General features: G+C 27.6%; 1 protein-coding gene across 3 annotated transcripts in view; it reads left to right on the top strand.

Annotated features, from left to right (window-relative positions):
* The window catches only part of LOC101239676 (protein unc-80 homolog), a 110,469-nt gene that overhangs the window by 87,478 nt on the left and 2,306 nt on the right, over positions 1-20,685 (top strand). For all 3 annotated transcript variants that reach the window (XM_065807642.1, XM_065807641.1, XM_065807640.1), the window contains exons 31-39: positions 1,752-1,868; positions 11,025-11,188; positions 12,873-13,051; positions 15,812-15,999; positions 16,807-16,886; positions 16,986-17,103; positions 18,183-18,222; positions 18,862-18,917; positions 19,012-19,273. In XM_065807642.1, the coding sequence (XP_065663714.1) occupies positions 1,752-1,868; positions 11,025-11,188; positions 12,873-13,051; positions 15,812-15,999; positions 16,807-16,886; positions 16,986-17,103; positions 18,183-18,222; positions 18,862-18,917; positions 19,012-19,273 (1,204 nt within the window). The remainder of the gene's footprint in view (positions 1-1,751; positions 1,869-11,024; positions 11,189-12,872; positions 13,052-15,811; positions 16,000-16,806; positions 16,887-16,985; positions 17,104-18,182; positions 18,223-18,861; positions 18,918-19,011; positions 19,274-20,685) is intronic.

The following is a 20,685-nucleotide window of genomic DNA, read 5'->3' as shown; positions in this document are numbered from 1 at the left end:
GTGTATGTGTATGAATGTGTGTATATATATACGTACACACTGACATATATTTCATCTTTACATTAGTTATCATATTTTCATTTTGGTTAGCATTATTATAGGTCTGATTTACACTTTTTAAACAAAAAGTTGAAAACTAACACTTTTTATTGGTAGCACCATAAAGCATTTACTCTAGCGAATTTATATGCTTATGAGCAAAATAAAAATTTTATTCACTTACAACTTTTAGGGTTATTGTTTTCTGTGATCATAAACACTATAACTTTGAAATACAAGCTTTGGTAGCTAATAATGCTTCACTTAGTAGTTTAGTGCACTGCATCACAGGTAAATGATCCAAAGTTTGTTTTGCTTCATTATCATTAGATCAGTGAGAACAGGTGAATGATTCAAAGTTTGTTATTAGCTTCATTATCATTAGATCAGTGAGAACATATAGATGCATATGTTACGCACAACAATATAGTTGCTTATATGGGATGTTAATTTTTTTTCTTTTATGTAACTACCTACCCATAGCAGAGATGGTCTTAACAGTTAAGGATACCACTCTTTTTTTTAAACCATTGTTTGAATCCTCACTCAACTTTAACTCTGAAATACAAGACTGAATAAATAGGTCTATGCAGAGAGATAAGTTGAACATGGTTCTACCAGGAACACAAGGGATCAAGCTTAAAACATTTTATTAACATACTGAGCCCTCTACCACTAACCTCATAAAAATGTTTGTTATTTTATCTATTCTCCTTAACTCAGAGAAATTCTTTTGTATTCATACCATTGACTTGACATAATGCTTATATGCTTAAACTTTCTATTAATAATTATTTATTTCTTTGAAACAAGAACTATAAAAATTGCAATTGAAAGTTTAAAACTTTTTATTTTTTGATATTTATGTAAATGCGCACTATCTTTAATATTAAATGTGTTGATTTATATTGGTTTTATTTATGTTAAAACTATTGTATTTATCAACAAATAGTTTATAAATTAAATTAAAATTATACCTGACCGGGTGGCACCATTAGTAATATGTAATTATTGTGACATAAATAAAATAATATTTTGCTATAGAAAAGATTATTGGACAAACTTTAAAGTGAAGTATAGAGAGCCAAATTAGTTTTATTGAACTTGCTTTTATTGATAACCATGACCCAACCTGGTATCATATTCCATGGCTTTTATGTCATCTGGTTTAAAGTTAGAATTAAATTTTTTGTTTGTCCTTGCTAGAATATTTAGATAAAATAAAAAGGCGATTGGTTATTCAGTTATTTGATCATTAATATCAGGTTACTATTAAGAAAAGTCAATTATTTGAGGTAGAAAAATTCTTTTTCTTTTTGAATTATCTTAATTTGTGATTCTGAAATAAAATATAGTATCTAATGTTTAAAAAGAAATTATTTTATGCAATTTTAAAGATGATCCAATATGTTCCAGAGTGCTCTCTTATTTATACTTTTTGCAATGTAGTATGATTAGTATAACTTTTTTAATTAGTATATTAGTCTAATATTAAATTATTGATTTCACAAAAAGCTAATTCATACCAACACTAGGACTTTTTCTGTTATCAGTGTTTGTTCTATTAAACTTTTGAATAATGTTAAAACTGAACACAAAAATATAATGAAACATTTGAGAGGAAGAACTATTCAAGGGTTTTTTTATGAAAAAAAAAATTTGTAATGTAAATTTTTTATATAAAATTTATTTAAAGGAGTTTTTTATTATAGGAGTACTGTATTGATGATGAAGCCAATAATTCTTCATGCAAAATTGATCTATGTCTTCGACTTGCCCTCACAATAATCGCTTACAAAGCAGAATCTTCCAGAGCAATTCAAATGATGGCAAGAAATAATTATTATTTTAAAATTTTGTTTTTTGAGAATTTTGATAATCTTAAATTTTTTAACATATATTACTATTACTTTGAATAATAAATAATTAAATAGGCTAATTACTAAATAATTAAATTAGCAAAACTCTTAAATAACAGTGATAAGTTTATACAGTAGACCTTTTGCACATTAACTGAGTTAAAGTTAATTAATGACTAATTGTTTATAAATTTAATAACTTTATTCATAGTTATTACATTTATTATAAACTATAATTGCAAAAAGCAACAGGTTAACTTATCTAATAAATTGAGTTGATCATGTTGTTCAATTTTACTTCAATACCAGGATACTTAAAATGTAAAATAGCTTGCATTAAACCTAATTTTTCCAAATTGCAACTTCCAAGTTGTCTTAATTTTTTTTTTTTCTGACATTTTCACTTCCAACTAGGGATGGCACTTTTATTTATTTTGATGTAAAAACCCGAATTACTTTTAAGTGTAAATTACTTACATTTAAAAGTAAATCATTTTTTTACATAAATTATAGAACATGTCAAACTTAATTACTCAAGTTAAGTTTTTTAAACGAGTAATTTTACTTAAAAAAGTAATTTATTTTTACAAGTAAAATTAATTTGCATTTTTACTTGTAAATGTAACTTACTTTTAATGGTAAGTCGTATAAAGTAATTTACTTTAAAAAGTAATTTTGGTTATAATTAAGTAAAAAATTTACATTGAAATGTAATTTACTTTTTATATGTAAAAAAAGTTATGAAGTAAACTTACCTAAATATAATGTTTCAAAAACATAACACTTACTTTATAAATTAAAATAAAACTGCATCATAAAAACAAATTATTTTTACGTGTAAAAGTAACTAATTAGCAAAAACAGCTTACATAAAAGTAATTTGACATAAAATTGTTATTTACAATTACAAATAAAAGTAAATTTTGTATTTAAAATTTTATACTTTACTTTGTAAGTAAGTAAAATGTAAGTTATATTATTTACTTTCTCAAAGAACAGTCATTTCATGTTGATTAAACATAAATTTTGAGATAGGTAGCATATTCAAATCCATTGCCTGTTTGAGGGCACTTCAGGTAATACTCTGATGTATGTGGGCAGTGTTTGTGGTGGGGCATCGGAAAGGATTTTTTTCACATATATCATAAAGGGTAGTTCTATTATAATTAGGGGCAAATATAGTCAACATGCAGGTATACCAGTAGTGTATACCTGCATGTATGAATAAATGGGCTCCCTGATGCATGAGTGCTAATAAGGGCTGCTAATTAATCATTGCTTTTTTATTTCTTTTTTTGTTGAGCAGAAATAGGTTAGTGCCCATAAAGTAACTTTAGCGAGGAGGAGGGGAAGGAAGCATAATTTCTAAGCTATGGGTAATTCATGCATGTGTAAACCTTGACTAAGTCACTGTTTGTTAGAGCGCAATCTAACATTTTTGGTGTGGGGTTGTCCATAAACTACGTCACGCGTTAGGGAAGGGGATAGGGGTTGGTGATTTTGTGGCAATTTGTTACGAGGGGGAGGGGGTCTCCGATTTTGTGATGCAACATTTTTCTTTTTAAGTTTTAAATCTAGAGAAGACTTTCTTTTAATTAAAAGACTGACCAAAAATCTGACCAAACCACAACCCTCAGTTGATGTATCTACATGTTGATTGTAAAATCAACTGCACCTAAATCTTACTTAGTTGATGTGTACACTCCGTTAATGGAGTAGTTACAGCCTGTTAACGGACTCTTACAGCCGTAGACGCAATGCATTACGCTTATGGTTGTAACAGTTTACATGCAGTGCACATTAGGGTGACAAATAAATTTATTGAAAAAAAATTTTTTTTTTTTTATGCTCTCAACCTTTTATTTGGTTCCATTTAATGAAAAAATGATACTGGGAAATTTTGGACACAATTTGTTAAGGTTTAGGGGTTGCTCAATCCATTATTTTATTTTTACAAAGCTGCTCGAACCCACATTTTTCATATTTTATCATTTATCTTTTCTATTTTACTAATTAAGTTGACAATGCTATCAATATTTTATTATTTGTTAATCTAATGAGTCATGCATAATACACATTGTTTTTTTTAGAAAATTAAAAATAAAATAAGTTGGCTGGCATTTAAAACACCCATTGTAATATTTCATCATCCAGTTAAGTTACCGCATCAGTATTGCACTACTGCTAAAACTATTGCATTATCCTGTAAATACAAAATACATTTTTAAAACACATTATTAGAGAGATATTTTCAAAATTGATTTATTGTAAATGGAGACAAGAAGTCAAAATGAACTATGGTGTATTGGTCAAGCTACATCTGCGATCACAGGGCACAAGTTGCCATCTAAAAGACAAGTTTTAAAATCTTATTTTTTTTTCAAAAATAACAACAATGTAAAAGAAAGTGCAGGCCTTGTGACAGATCAGGTTCTAGACTTTTGGCAAAGAGCTAGAATTCCAACAAAACAACGTTATCATGTTATAACACATGTTGAAAAACTTGTTGAGAAATACAGAAAGCTGAAAAAGAATAAAGGCAGAAAAACAGAAACTCAGCAAAGAAATGTGGAAATTTTTTCTCAAGAAATTGAAGAACTATTTGATATTGCTCATGAAGATGCTTTAAAATTAATGACAATAGAAGAAGACAAGTCATTTCTTACACTACAAAGAGAAGGAAGAAAAGGCTATATGAGTTCAGTTGATTGTGAATTATTCAAACAAGAACAGTGTATTTTAAACAGAAAAAAAGCAAATGAAGAAAGAGAAACAAAAGAGTTAAAAAGAAAAAAAGAAGGAATGTGTTCAACAATCACAGACCTAGTTTTGACAGAATCAGACTCCTCTCAGGGTACAAATAATGAAGTAGATGACTTTATTCCATCATCAGCAAAGAAACTGAAAAAAAGTGAAAAAACAGAAAAAAAGAAAGTGATTACTCCAGCATTTTGTTCAGCTCTTGATCGTTTGAAAATTCCCAATCGTTCTGGTTCCTTGGTTTTGTCTACAGTTTGTCAAGGGTTAGGTGCCAATATTGAACATTTATCTACATCATATGAATCTCTTCGATGTGCACGTATTGAAAATTGTAAAGAAGTTGCAAAAAGAATTATTTTAGAGTTTAAACCACAGATTCCATTAACTGTACATTGGGATGGAAAATTGTTATCCGATTTGACAAGCAAAAATGAAGTGGATCGACTGCCCATATTAGTGACAGGATATGATGTAGAAAAACTGTTGTCAGTCCCAAAACTGGAGGCACTGGTGAACAAATGAGTTATGCAACAGAACAAGCTTTAAAAGATTGGAACATTTCATATGACAGAATTGTGGCGCTCTGTTTTGATACTACTTCAAGCAACACAGGTATACATTCAGGTGCTTGTACCTTGCTGGAAAAATTAATTAAAAAGTCTTTATTATACACAGCCTGTCGAAACCATATTCATGAAGCGATTTTATCCCATGTTTACAAAACTTGTTTTGGAACATTTTCTGGTCCAGAGGTTAAGTTGTTTCAACTATTTCGTGATCAGTGGAGTAAACTTAATTCTAAATCATGGCTCATAACTGATGCAGATCTCAAGGTATATGGCTCACTTGTACCATCAGCTATAGAATTTGCTGTAATTATGATGCAAGGATCAAAACAACCTCGCAACGATTACAATGAGTTTTTTCAACTAGCAATAATTTTTTTAGGAAAAACTCCTCCAGGCCAAAAAGGAATAACTTTTCGTTCTCCTGGTGCTATGCACCAAGCATGATGGATGGCAAAAGCACTGTACTCTATTAAAATCTACTTGTTTCAACTTCAATTTTATTTAACAAAAAATGAAGAGAAAAATCTTCTACGATTTTCGATTTTTTCAATATTGATTTACATGGAACATTGGTTTCAGGCTCCCATTTCTTCATCTGCTCCTCACAATGACCTGACACTGATTAGGAAATTGAATAAATTCAAAACATTTGACAAAGAAGTAGCTGAATCTGCCATAAAAGCCATTGCAGGACATTTATGGTATTTAACTGAAGACCTTGTGAGTCTCTCTTTTTTCAGTAATGATGTTGATAACCAAACTAAAGAAAAAATGTTGATTGCGCTTGAAAAGCCACCTAATAAAACCCAGATAAAAAGGGTTGAAGGTGAAGGATTAATGGATAAAATTGTAAGCATGAACTTAGATGACTTTGTAACAAATAGATCAAAATATCTATTTGAATTGCTTGGAATAAATTGGGCATTTATGAAGGAACATTGCCCAGACAAGTGGAGTACAATAACGGAATATCAGGATGCACATAAAATTGTTAATTCTATGAAAGTTGTGAATGACACAGCTGAACGAGCAGTGAAACTGGTTTCAGATTACACAAAAATCTTGACAATAGATGAAACTCAATTGCAATATGTTTTACAAATTGTGGAAGAACATCGACGTCAAATTCCAGATATGCTAAAGTCTACTTTGTTAACGCATTAATAAAAACAAGTGAACAACCTGAATCAAACATTGATTAAAATCATATAAATAACACTAAACTTGAATAAAATAATTAAAATTTTGTAGTAATGAAAAAAATAAAAAAGTATATTCATTTTTACTTTACGTTGACCCTTAAATCTGATAATATCAAGCTCATTGAGCAACCTCTAGATATGAAAATATCCTAATAATATTTTGCACAGTATATTTTTTAGTTAAAAGGAACACAAATAAGGGTTGAGTTTTTTAGTAGTGAGAACAAATAACATTATCCAGCCAACTTAAAATTATTAGATTCTATTTAGATAGCAAAAAGTACATCAAACACTAAGTGTTTATTAAAGTTCAATCATGAGAAATCTATTTACATCATCTGAATCATTTGAGTAATTATCAACTTGATTTAGATGATGTTAAATAGTGGTTTATAACACCAAATAATTACTAAGCAGAGTGCAGTTTACCAAGGGCTGTTTTTAATAAGCTATTTTAACAGGTCAAGATCCAAAAACCAAGTGATATCCAGACTTAAGTTCATCTTTTAACTAAATTTTTGTAATTTTTGTTGAAACATTTTAATCAATTTGATGCTTTAGTATACAACACAGACTTTTTTTCTATAATAGGATTTAAAAAAATATATAGTCTAGTAAAATTCTCATTTTATGTAAAATTACTTATTTTAATTTCATAAAATGATTGTCTTCTTAGTATTAAGTATTCAGTTTAAATAGTATCTGTGCAGGAGAGTTGATAACTAAAGAAAATAAAGATAAAAATTTATAATTAGTTGTATTAGCCACCAGGCCAAAAATATTTGTTTCAGTAAATAAGTGCAAATTAGAGAAAGTACTTCAAGAAAATCGCCCCTAAGCAACGTTTCTATAAAATTTAATTTTTTAAATAACTAGTGACCCAAAATAATTATGAAAGTTTATGTTTATCAGCTTATATATGTATTTTTTTCCTCGTGAGACTTTTTCACTTAGTTTAAAAAGTGCAGAATTTTATTTAGTTGGTGCACAAAAGTGTGTTGCAACAGAAAAAAAACCATTGTACACTAACTAAAAAAAATAAAAAAATTTTGTCACCGAGAGACGAACCGCAAACACTCGGTTTACTAGCCGGAAGCGGAATCCACTTAGACACACTAGCATGACTATTAGTGAGAAAATTATATATATATTGTAATATTAAAATTATAATTTTACATGTTTATATCAGAAAAATAGCTTTTTAAAATTGGGATGATGTTTAGGATAGCAATGTTAATTTATAAAATTTTACACGGAACTATTGGGATGAAAAAAAAGCATTAAACAGACTGAAAAGTACTAATTAATCAACTCAAATATGCTAAAAAAATTATAGACATTATTATATTTAAACTCTTTGGTAAATTTTTTTAGGGGAAGGGGGTTACAAAATTGTATGTAATAATGGGGGGAGGGGGTTAATAAAATGTTACAATGTGTTACGAAAGAAAGGAAGGGGATGGGGTCAAAAAATGTCAAAAATTGCGTGACGTAATTTATGAATGACCTCTATCCGCAAAGACATCAACTGTAAAAACAGTTTTCAAAAAATTATAAGTCATTTAAACTATCTGATATAATTTATATGATTAAAAGAGTGTTTATCAGATATAATCTTTTGTGTTTTATCATATATAATCTATTTGAAAAAAGATGGTAAGGAATGCTAATCAATCTACTATAGGTTATAGACACCTAATAACCTTTTTTTTGTTGTGTTGGTGTCCAACTTGCACAAGGATGATTATAATAATAAAATCTTATTCAATTAAAGTAGTGCTTTAGAATAAACTTTTAAATTTATTTTCATTACCTTCCAGGCTAGCTAGAGCTCTGAAATTTTGTTTTTCTTTAAAGTTAGGGTTTATAACTCTTTAGAAAGAAAGATTTTTTTACAAAAAAGCTTTGAAAAGGCATTTTCTTTATTTATTTGGTTTATTTAGTGGCCCTGATTAATGTTTAAAGGAGCCGGGCATATTTGTTGCTATGATGCTGCTTTTCACTTTTTCTATTCAGTGTGGTCATTGTCAGGAGCGTCCCAAAGAGGTCTTTCATGGGGGAAGAGGGGAGTGTTGTATGTGTTTTTTGCCGACTAAAGACACACACACAGACAAAAAAAAAAAAAAAAAAAGGTCCTCGATATTTGACATCTGTCAACTATACTTCAAAACTTGCCAACTGAAATGCTAAATGTACATATGTGCTAACTTAATTGTATATATAACAGTTTGTGTGTGTGTGGGGGGGGGGGGGAGGGGATACGCCTAGACCCCTGTTCGGGATAGCCCTGGTTGTAACAACCACTCTAACAAAAATGAAAATTTTTTTTTTTTAAATTTATTTATTATAGCTATTCATAAAATTGTTGTCTGGAATGAACTAATTTCAATTAGTCTATTCCAGACAACAATTATTCCAGTTAGTCATTTCCAGAAATAACTTTCATTTTGGTTAGGTTGGTTTTTAACAACAACAACACTGAATAAAAGAAGCCAAAATACAAAACTTAGAGTAAAATTGCCAAATGCAGAGCCATTTCCAAAGCAAGAACAATAAACCAGACAGTTAAACCAGACAGCTATTTAAAAAAAACTTTTAAATAGCTGATGTAAATAACATCAAGATAAATTAAAAAAAAATAAAAATTAAAGTTGAAAAAGTAAAAGTAAAAGTAATTTTTATTTTTAACAGTAACAAGCTTTTTATTTTTGTTTGAGAATTTAACTCTATGTAAAGATATGGAGCAAACTTTAAACATTTTTATATTCATGTTTATGTAAAGCTTTTCAAAAGTATTGCATAATTGGAGTCTGTTAACAATAAACTCCTAAAATGTTTACCTCCCTTTCATGCCATTAGTGTGAGAGCGATGAGTTTATATAACATTTATATAGAGGTACATTTTTTTCGCATTTTTAACTAAATTTAAGTTCATGTCATGCAATAATCTTTTAATGTTCAAACACTATGACCGTATAAATTTTGAGCAACCTCCCCAATTATTTAGGGGATTTAAAGTATTATCTTTAATTAAGTTATAAGCTTGTCTGACAATCAAATTCTGTCCTCATTTTGAAGTTTGGAGCAAAAGTTAATTTAATTCTTTTTTTTCGTGAATAAGTAATCAAATGACATGGACTTCGTCCTTAAAATATATCAAAGAATAACTAAGAAAATTAATTTTTTATAAGCGACTTTGGTCTACAAGATCATTCATATTTTTCAAACAATATTATCAAATTAATTTTTTTTTCAAATTTAATTTGGATTATTGTTTGTTTGTTTTTATTACATAAAGACATTCTTTAATTCAGTGGCTGTATTTTAATTTTTATAATTTTTTATTTTTCTAAATTTGCCGTTACAAATAATTATTTTCTTTTTATAAAATATACAAATAGGGCTTTTGCCTCACGTAATTGTTCAAATATCAATCATAGAATATCAAAGTTCAGGGCAATAATTCAAACTCTTATACAGTCTGGAATCCGCTTTGCTCAACCAAGGTCTATTGTCCAGCTAAATAAAACATCGGCAGTTCTGGTACTAATGTATGGTCTTGAACTTTGCGATTATAAAGAAGTATTGATAAAAAAGCTTGACGTAGCAGGAAAGAACGCACTTAAGTCACCCTTCAATGTTTCTAAACACAGAAAAAATTGTCTTCATTCTTTGTTTTACCAAGATGTATCAACAATTGTACAGCAAAACAAGTTAAACTTATTCATTCGCATGTTGAGCAATAAACAATCTTTGGTATTGTAAATTGGCAGTTCAAAAACCTAACTGCTAGGCACCCTTTTTTAGATGATGTCATAGGTTTATGCAACCAAAATAAACTAAATCTAAAGAATTTAATGCAAAACAAAACAAAAAAAGTAAAAATAATTGTCAAAAATATAATTCCTAAAAATGATCTTCAAAGATTGGTGTTAACGATGTCAGACGGCAAGTTATTCCAAATGTCCAAGAAACAAACCTGAGGGAAAAAGAATATTTACCAACATTGAGTTTACTCTTTAGTTTGCGCAATTTGAATTTGTGACCTTGAGTGTAAATATAGTTATTTATTAAAAAGAAACTTAAAATATATTTAGGCAAACTTAAATAGAGCAAAATTACCAGTGTTATTTTGTAAAAACAATTCAGCACTAGAGATTTCAAAAGCTTATATTCTAACTTTTTAATATAAACCTGGTGCCGGGTACCCGGACTTGGACCGGTATTTTCTGCCGGGTACCCGGAATTGGGGATTTGGCATATATTGGTTCCAGCACATCTATAATATATATATATATATATATATATATATATATATATATATATATATATATATATATATATATATATATATATATGTATATATATGTATACATATATATATACATATATATACATATATATACATATATATACATATATATATATATTTATATATATATATATATATATATATATATATTTATATATATTATATATATATATATATATACACACACACACACACACACACTTTAAATTAAAGTTTAAAAAAAATTAAATTTTAACACCTTTTTATAGTTATTTGGTGTCTTATTATTATTATTATTATTTAGTTTGTTGTGTCTGTACTTTTGCCATGTTATTTAAAACACCTTCAGTTGACAACTTCCAGATGTTCTGGGGATATTGAGCAAGCTAAGAAAAATGAGAAAAGGCAAATAAAATCTTTAATAACTTATGTATCGACAATAATTGATCAAAATACATTTCTGTGCAAGTAAGTTAAATGTTGTGAACATTTTTACTCAAATTATAAAATGTTTGTAATTGTTAATTTACTCATAAGAATTAGTGATGCAGAGTCCCAAAAGGACTCCAGCATTATATCTCTATTTTTTCATGGTCTCTGGTGTACAGAAGCTCTAAACATGTTGGTTGATTTATGATCTACTATAAGAAAAAAAATTATGAGATTTAATGGCTTTTTTAAAGCCCAGAAACCCAAAGTCTTTTCCACCATTATACCTAAGGCAGGGCTTGTGATGAAGTGAGCGCGATCGCGCTCCGTTTGTAAAACGCGCCCGTAAATCATATTTTCAAATGTTCTAGACGCGATAAACAACGCTAGTTCAGCTTCTAACAAGCGTATAAAATAACGCTCGTCCAATAGTTCGGGATTTTATTTTTTTATTTTTATAAAATATTTAAAAAAGATTTTTTTTTAAAGATATTCTATTATCTAAGCACTAATATAAAATATAAAAAGCACTACGTCGTTCTCTTTTGCACTAACGTAATGAATGAGCAGTTTGAAGTTGTTAATAGTCACTTTCAATTATGGAATGTGCACGTGGAAACGCAATGTGGATACAAAAATGCGCAAATAAAATAAGAATAGAAAATTAGAAAACCACTGTAAGAAAATTGAAACTGCAGAGTATTTTTTAAATCTTGTGAAAATATCAAGTAAGATTTATTTGATTTATTGTTTGTAATATTCCACACATCGTTTATAATAAAAATAAATATTAATAATAGAGTAATTTTTAAAATTAGTTTTTGTTTATAGTATAGGTTTTTTATCAACTATTATTTATTTTAACTCAAATTTAAAACGATTCTGTTATTTAGAATGTTCGCAATCACATTCGAAAAGGAAACAAAGTAATGACGTCAACATTTATTAAATGGAAAGTTATTATTCTAATTTATTATTATTTCAAATTATTCTTGTGTTATTTTTTTAAGATAAAAAAAACGTAATTTAGAAAAGACATTTTAGAAAAAAATTAAATAATTAATTTGAATAAAAAATATCAAGAAATATAAAAACCATTAACCGTTAATTAAGTTTACAGCGTAACATTTTAAAATACATATATCAAAACAACGAAGCAAAACTAAGTCACTAAATTATACTTCAATACTAAATCAATAAGAAGTTTTTGTTTGATATTATTTTTTTATAGCATAAATAGTTAAAAATAAAATCGCAATCTGACAATATACAAGAAGTTTGGAAGTATAAAAATCTATTTTTTGACGAAAGAATTATGTAACAAATAAAAAAAGATATAAAAAAATATAAAGCTTTTTATGAGCATTGCCTTCAGCAATTTTCATGATCGCGCTCGCCGACGTTATTTCGAGCGCACATAATCACGCTCGAAGAAATCATATTCTAATTTTATGAATGCTACATAACACGCTTGACGATTTTCTTCATCACAAGCCCTGCTAAGGACTCTGGGTTAAAAGTTAATTGTTTCTTAAACCTAAAAGTCTTAATTTTTTCCCATAAGTAGTCCATAAGCTTTATTATAGTTTCTTATAAGTAGTCCATAACTTTATTATAGTTTATTATAGCTCCTGGATACCAAAAATTAAAAAAAAATAATCTTTTTGGGACTCCGCATTCCTGTTAAGAATATTTACAAGCATTTATTAAAATTTTCCTTTAGCCCATATCATGCTGAAATTAATGCTTCTTCTAATCAGTCAAGTGATGCTGGTGCAATAAACACTAATTTTGTGTGGAATTCATTTCTCTCAGCTATAACATCATTTCGACAAATGTTTAGTCATGCTGATATTCTCGAAAATGAAGAGCATGCAATTGAGAGAATCTCAAATAATGGAGGTTTATTTTTTTTACTTTTTTTTTAGAATTTTTATCTAAACTATGGTTGCCCAACCTATTTGTCAAGAGGGCAAATATATGGAAAAAAAAAATGTGTAAGGGCAAAAAAGCTACCAAATAATTTCAAACTTAAAAATCATAGAACTATACAACTGTACACTACACACTGAATAAGTTATGTTCATTTTAATATAAATAGATTAAAATTTTGTATGGTGCAAAAGTAGTAAAAACTTTACTCATAAAATCTGTCAAAACCTTTTTCTCATTTCATTTTAAGCAAAATTTACTTGTTTAAATCTTTTCAAATTATAAATTATACATACATACATACATACATACATACATACATACATAGATACATACATACATACATACATACATACATACATACATACATACATACATACATACATACATACATACATACATACATACATACATACATGCATACACACATACACGTACATGCATACATACACATACACACATACACATGCATGCATACATACACACATACATGCATACATACACACATACATGTACATGCATACATACACATACATGCATACATACACACATACATTTACATGCATACATACACACATACATGTACATGCATACATACGCACATACATACATACATACATACATACATACATACATACATGCATACATACATACATGCAAACATACATTCATACATATATATATATATATATATATATATATATATATATATATATATATATATATATATATATAGACATAAACAAAGACAACTTTTTATGGTACTAATAATATAATCTAGTAGCACAATATTGTTTTCTTAAACTTTGTTTTTAATAGTGTTGTTATGACTATTAAACAATTTGATTGTCGACTAAATCGACTAATACATTTTCTAATGTCGACTAATACATTTTAGAAGTTGACTAAAAGTTGATTTAGTCGAAATATGGAAATAATTTATATTTTTGAAACAAATTGTCATAAAAATAAAAAAGAATTTATTTTTGTTTTCTATTTTTAAACATCATACCATTTAAATGTTAATAAAGCAAAACAATATAAGAGAATGGCCACTCCGACAACTGGACAATTTATTCCCAGGCTCCAATGATTTAGGGACTGCCTTAAATACTTGCTATATATCAAAGTATTAAATGTTTTCTATACAATGTAAGTATGATGATAGTAATCATATTTACATTGTATAAAAAAACATTTTGACTTTGGAGCTTTATGACTTAATTTTGCCCCAATATCCCGAGCCAGCTTGAAGCGGCCCTGTATGAAAGTATTTATGAAAATCAAAAGCATCAAGTAAACAAAAGAAAAAAATTAATGAAATACATAATTGATTCACACCCTCTTACTGAGTCTTCTTTTTTACATCTTTTTGGATTATCGTTTACTACTGACCTTTTATGGAAACCATATATACAATTTTGGAATACTGTTGTCATATTTGGGCTGGTTCTTTTAATGATGCTCTTTTTCTTCTAGACAAGGTCCAAAAATGCATTGTAAACATAGTTGGACCAGCTCTATTTGCTAAGCTTGAGTCTCTTCATTGTAAAGTTGCATCTCTTTTTCTTTTCTACAAATACTATTATGGTTGCTGCTCAAAGGATCTATTATCTCTAGTTCCATCAACTGAAACTCAATCTCGTTTAACTCTGTCTCTGCATGCTCTAAAACTTTTATTTGTCTAGTTTTTTTCCCTGTCATTAAACCCTTTGGAACACTCTCCCATCTTCATGTTTTTAATTTAAAAGCTTTTAACCTTAATAAAACACCTTTTAATGAGTTATGGTTAACTGTAATTTTGTAACCAGAAAAAAGGGTTTCTCTGGTTGTAAAATTATATTTAAACATCTTTAGAGATGTTTCATTCGACTTATATTTTGTTAGTTTGTAGAGTTTTGTAGACTTTACAATACTGCATCATTAAGTCAAAACTGCCAGTTTTTGACTTAATGTCTTTTGCCAGTATGATATAGACTTCAATGAACCAGACAAATAAATATTTGGCAGCTGAATATTTGGTGCTTCAGCTGAGCGCCTACCCGAATATTCAGTACCACTATCCATGACCTCTCTAGTTATAATAGTACATGCTTTTGTTTTTAAAAGAACAACAAAAATAAAAGATTGGAAAGTAAATTGAATAAAAAGATAAAAGGATTTTAAGACTCGCTTAAATCGACTTTTAGTTGATTAGTAGGAAGTCAATAGTTGAATAAATTGACTATTTGTTTTTTCTTAGCAGACTAATTTCAATTTTTGACTAGTTGACTTTTAGTTGATTTAGTAAAGTTGACAACAACACTTATTTTTAAAATATAGAAACCACACAGACACTGTGAATTTAATTAACTTTCAAGCAAGTTTGTATATATATGTATGTATACATATATATATATATATATATGTATACATACATATATATATATATATATATATATATATATATATATATATATATATATATATATATATATATATATATATATATATATATATACATATATATATATATATATGTATATATATATATATATATATACATATATATATGCATATACATAAATACATATACATATATATACATTAGGCGGTCAACCTATAAGAGAAATCAAACCTTATTTTACAAAATGTAATTTGAAACAATTTTTGAAAAGCAGAATTCAAACAACTTATTAAGGCAGTATAAGAATGATTTATAAGACAGTATAAGTATGATTTTATTTTCAGAAAATCCAATTGAGATCAACCAAATACATTCAGAAGAAAGACGATCTCTTGACATGTATTATCAACCACGTACTGTATTACTTACCCTTGCATCTGACTTTATTGTGAACTCTACTGACCATTATGCCCAACTGCAGCATGACACAAAACAAGTAATCAAATCAGTTATAGTTGAGGACCAAGCTATGGTAAATAGTTTTCTTGTTTATTTTTTTTTAATGGCTGATATTTTTGCATTTAACTACAGGGTGTCTGCTAGATCAGGTAAATCAGGGAAATTAGGGGAAAACCAGAGAATTCAGATATCTGCAAAAAAATTAGGGAATAATCAAGAAAATTAGGTTGAGTTTTAGAAAAATCAGGGAGAAATCAGAGAAAATGGCTCTTCATCAAACTTACATAACCTAAGTAAGTGTTATATCGTACACATAATACTGAAACTTCTCTTGAACTTTAAATGTAGTTTTATTAATGTTTACATTTTTGTTTATAGTGAAAAGCATTTTTTTTAAAAGAATTTAATTTAATTTTTTCTGAAGTCAAGTTTAATTATTTTAAATTAAATCAGGGAAAATGGGTAGTGAACCATTGAAATATCAGGAAAAAATCAGGGAAATCCACCTTAAAATATTGGCAGACACCCTGAACTAGATATTGAATGCAAAAAGAATTTAACATATTTGAATTTCTTAATATTATAAGTATTTTTTTTTTAATAAATACTTTTTTAAAAGAACACTTTTTTAATAAATATTATTTTGTCTCGGTCTTTTATATTTATGCTTATTAAATTAGTTTTGTAGAGAAGTCTATCTTTTGCTAAATAATTGAATAAATAACTAATTATACTTTTATCAAATATTATTTTAGGAATTATTTTTATTTAGGTGTTGTTAGATATACTTTTTATCAAGGTGTTCTTAGATATAATTTTTATTTAGGTGTTGTTAGATGTACTTTTTATTTAGGTGTTGTTAGATATAATTTTTCTTTAGGTATTGTTAGATATTGCCAACTCAATGTTAAACTTAGTTTTATATGATCATGATGTTTTGATGAATGTCGGGCTTGTTAAGTAAGTTTTTCAACTTTTTGATGAGTTCATTGTGTCAATCATTCATCCAATAACTTAGTAGAGTTCTACCTTCTTATTGATATATTGATTTATGTTTAGATTTTTGTTGGAAGCTATGCCATTAATCAATTGGTCAGAATATTTGGTACCTTTTGGTTCGTTAGTGAAGAAAATTAATCAAACATTTTTGAAAATGTTAAAGCGACCAGATTTGCTTGTGTGTACTTTTTTTTTTTTTTTCAAATTTTTCTTTGCTTCTTTAATGTTTTATTTTCTCAACATATAATACATATAAAATTAAATATGTGTAACAAATTATATTGAGGTTATAAAGTTATAATATATAATTTTATTTTTTCAACTTAAAATACGTACATATAAAAATAGTTAACATTTTAAACATAGAAGTCGACAAAGTTTTCTATTTAAAAGTTTTTAAAAGTATTTCACAAAATATTTTTGTAATTTTTATTTTTAATATATTTTGTCTGTTTAATATTTTTTTTTTTTTTTCAGGTACTGTTTAATATGTTTATATAATATGTTGCTATTTACTGTATCTGTCCCTGCATACTCAAAAATCTTTTATCTTGTTGTTTTTTTCTTTTACTCTTTTTTTTTTTTTTCTTGCAACAATCAAAGAGGTTACTTATTTTTCTGTGCGCAACAATCAAGGAGGTTACTTATTTTTCTGTGCGCAACAATCAAGGAGGTTACTTATTTTTCTGTGCGCAACAATCAAGGAGGTTACTTATTTTTCTGTGGAAACAATCAAGGAGGCTCTTTTTTTTTTTTTTTTTTGTATAATTCCCAGTCCTTTCTTGTCCTTTAGTTTCAAAATAAAGGGCAGCTGTGCAGAGAAACAAGTTAAGGGCAGTACTGCCAGGAAAGTGGTGGGGATTGATCATTGTTATGCGCATTGTTATGTCAGGTGTCAACAAAAACATTAACAAACATTAACTAATGTTTAGTTAATATTTTTGTTGGTAACATTTACTAAACATTAACAATAGCAAAATAAAATTTAAGTTGGTTCAAAATTTTTTTTTGAGTTTGTTCATTCTTAAAATACTTTAAAAATTTTTAAAGTTATCACTTAATTGTAAAACACACACAACAAACTTTATCGAAAAATAAACAAACAATAAACTAGATAGCACAGTTAGTATCAACTTGACTATCATCAGTTGTTTTACTAAACTAAACTGTTTGATAAAAAAGTTATAAATTATGAAATAATAATATACTGTTTATGCAAAAACATGACAAATTTTTAAAAAAGTTCTTTTTTTATAGAAATTTGTCAAATGGGATGGGTTGGAGACTTTAATAAAAGGTAAATAATGTTTTATATTTTTGAGTTTTATTAAAAAAAAGAGAGGTTTCTGTCGATCAGAAATTTTTTTTTTGAATCAATAGTAACTTATCTATAGTATAAAATCTAAAATAATGTTAATTTACACAATGAGTTATTTGCTTTACAAAATCTAATCTGCAATACTTGCTTTGCACTCAATGGGAAACCTATTGCTTTTGCTAAAAAATGTTAGGCAATTTTCCTAAAATTTCTAGAAAGTTTTGGAAGCCTCAAGAATTTTTCATTATTTGAGTATATATAGGGGATGAAATGGCCTATCAGGCTAATTAAAGTTTCTGCATTACAACTTTTTTATATTATGAGAAATGGACAATGTTAAAGATCACGTATGGTATTGCTGCACATATACATGCCTGCCTTATGAGTTTCAGTTAGGCCATTTAACAGCCGAAGCTACATAAAATATTTGTATGTATAAATCAGAGTTTAGAGTGTAAGGTGACAACAAAAAAAGGGTTTTAGTATTCAGGGCGACAGTAAAGCATTTTTCATTTGACAGTAAAACATGTTTCAAAGATTTTATAGTTTTTTGTGTTAATAATAAATAACAATTTAAACAAATAAACAAAGAATATTTATGCTTTTTTATTTTTTTAGGAATATATCTATCTATTAAAAGGCAAGAAAGTCTAGCGGCTGTTACTGAAATAAAAGTAAAAAACTAATTTTAGTTATTGTTATATACAAGTTTTTTAGTGTTTATTATATTTAATGAATTAATTATTTGTTTATTTTATATTTTAAAAGTCACTTTTGCTCTCATGCGTTCGAGTTATTTCTGGTGAAAATTTACAAAGTGATGCTTTTAATATGAAATCTCATGTTTATCTTATGTTTTCTAATACTGTTATCAAACTGGCATCTCGGTTGCTTTTTATTAGTCCAAATGATTTCAACTTGGAAAAGAATTTTTCATCTTATATTCAAAATTGTGAAACAAAAAGACTCAAGCGATTTTTATTGAGCTGGATATTTCCATTATGCATTCGAATGGGTTCTGGTAGATTTGGTTGGTTTCTATATTTTCTTTGTATTTTTTTCATGGTTTACTATTTGCAATTTTAAATATATACATGTTTAGGTAATTTTCACTTTCTTTACACACACACACACACACACACACACACACACACACACACACACACACACACACACACACACACACACACACACACACATGTACACAACCATCGGTGAACGTATGTATATTTATTTATGCTTTTCCATATCTGCAAGTTAATGTTTGTATGCTTATTAAAACCTATACCTAGCAATACCATAGTATCAAAGCAATTTTGACCCATGGCCTCACTTAACTAGTATTACAAACTTTAACAAAATTAAGTAAAATTTTATTCTTAAAAAAATATTTAAAAAATTTAGTATTTCAAACACCATTAGCAATCAATTCTCATACAACCATTGATAAAAAAATCACATTGAAACAATAAGTTATCATTATAATTTTTAATGTATTGTATGGTAATAGAATTTAATTTTTTCTGGCAAGTACTAAAGATAAACTCTAAAATTAAATTTAAAAAAATATATAAAGATAAGTACTAAACTCTCTCTTAGGGCTGCTTGTGAAAGCAATTTTTTAAGAATTTCATATTTTTTAATTCTCTAAAAAGTACAAATCCCTTCACCACCAGACTGTGTTCAAGCCATGGTTTCATGTATATAACCACGATGATTAAACAAATGTCTTGAAGTGCTTGTTTATCCTTGGCACTAATTTTAAACTGTTTTTGCAACAAACATGTTTTTTAAGAGTAAATAGCTGTAGCCATCCACTTTGCTTGATGCATCACTCCTGTAGATCTATTTTTAATTTTTTTCTCGTTAACTCGTCCAAAGAAAATAATAGATCAGTTCTCAATAATCTTCATATACAATGATTTTTACAGTTCTTGATTATAAAATGTCAAGAATTCTATTGTTGTATTACAAAAATGTTGGTCTTATTACAAAAATCTGGCTGGAAGAGCTCTCTAGTTTAGGTACAGCTAGAAGCTGTTCTTTTTTTCCAAATAAAATTAGAATTGGTAGGCATTCTTCTTTAGAACACCTCATGTTCAGTCCAGTCAATAATTTTCTATCATAGTGAACAGTCACTAAAAAACTTTTCAATTCTGTGTTCGAATGATTAAATCAACCATTTGTTTATCAGGAAATAGGAAAAACGTTATTTTTGTTAATAGGAATTATCAAAAATAACGTTTTTTCTTTCTTTTTTTGTAGTAGTTCCAGACCTTACCGTTTGAGTAGTGGATGGTAAAGACTCCTCAAGGCTTTCATAAGAGCTAGTATGTTGATAGTGATGTCTTTGCGTTTATATAAAATCTTGTGTAGTAAGAGATTACAATAAACTCCTTAAACACTTTTGCTTGTGTTTTTTTTCTCATGTCTTTTAATTTT

Source organism: Hydra vulgaris, chromosome 10, assembly GCF_038396675.1.
Source record: "Hydra vulgaris chromosome 10, alternate assembly HydraT2T_AEP".
In the NCBI taxonomy this organism is placed as follows: domain Eukaryota; kingdom Metazoa; phylum Cnidaria; class Hydrozoa; order Anthoathecata; family Hydridae; genus Hydra; species Hydra vulgaris.
This window is presented reverse-complemented; position numbering and strand designations above follow the sequence as displayed.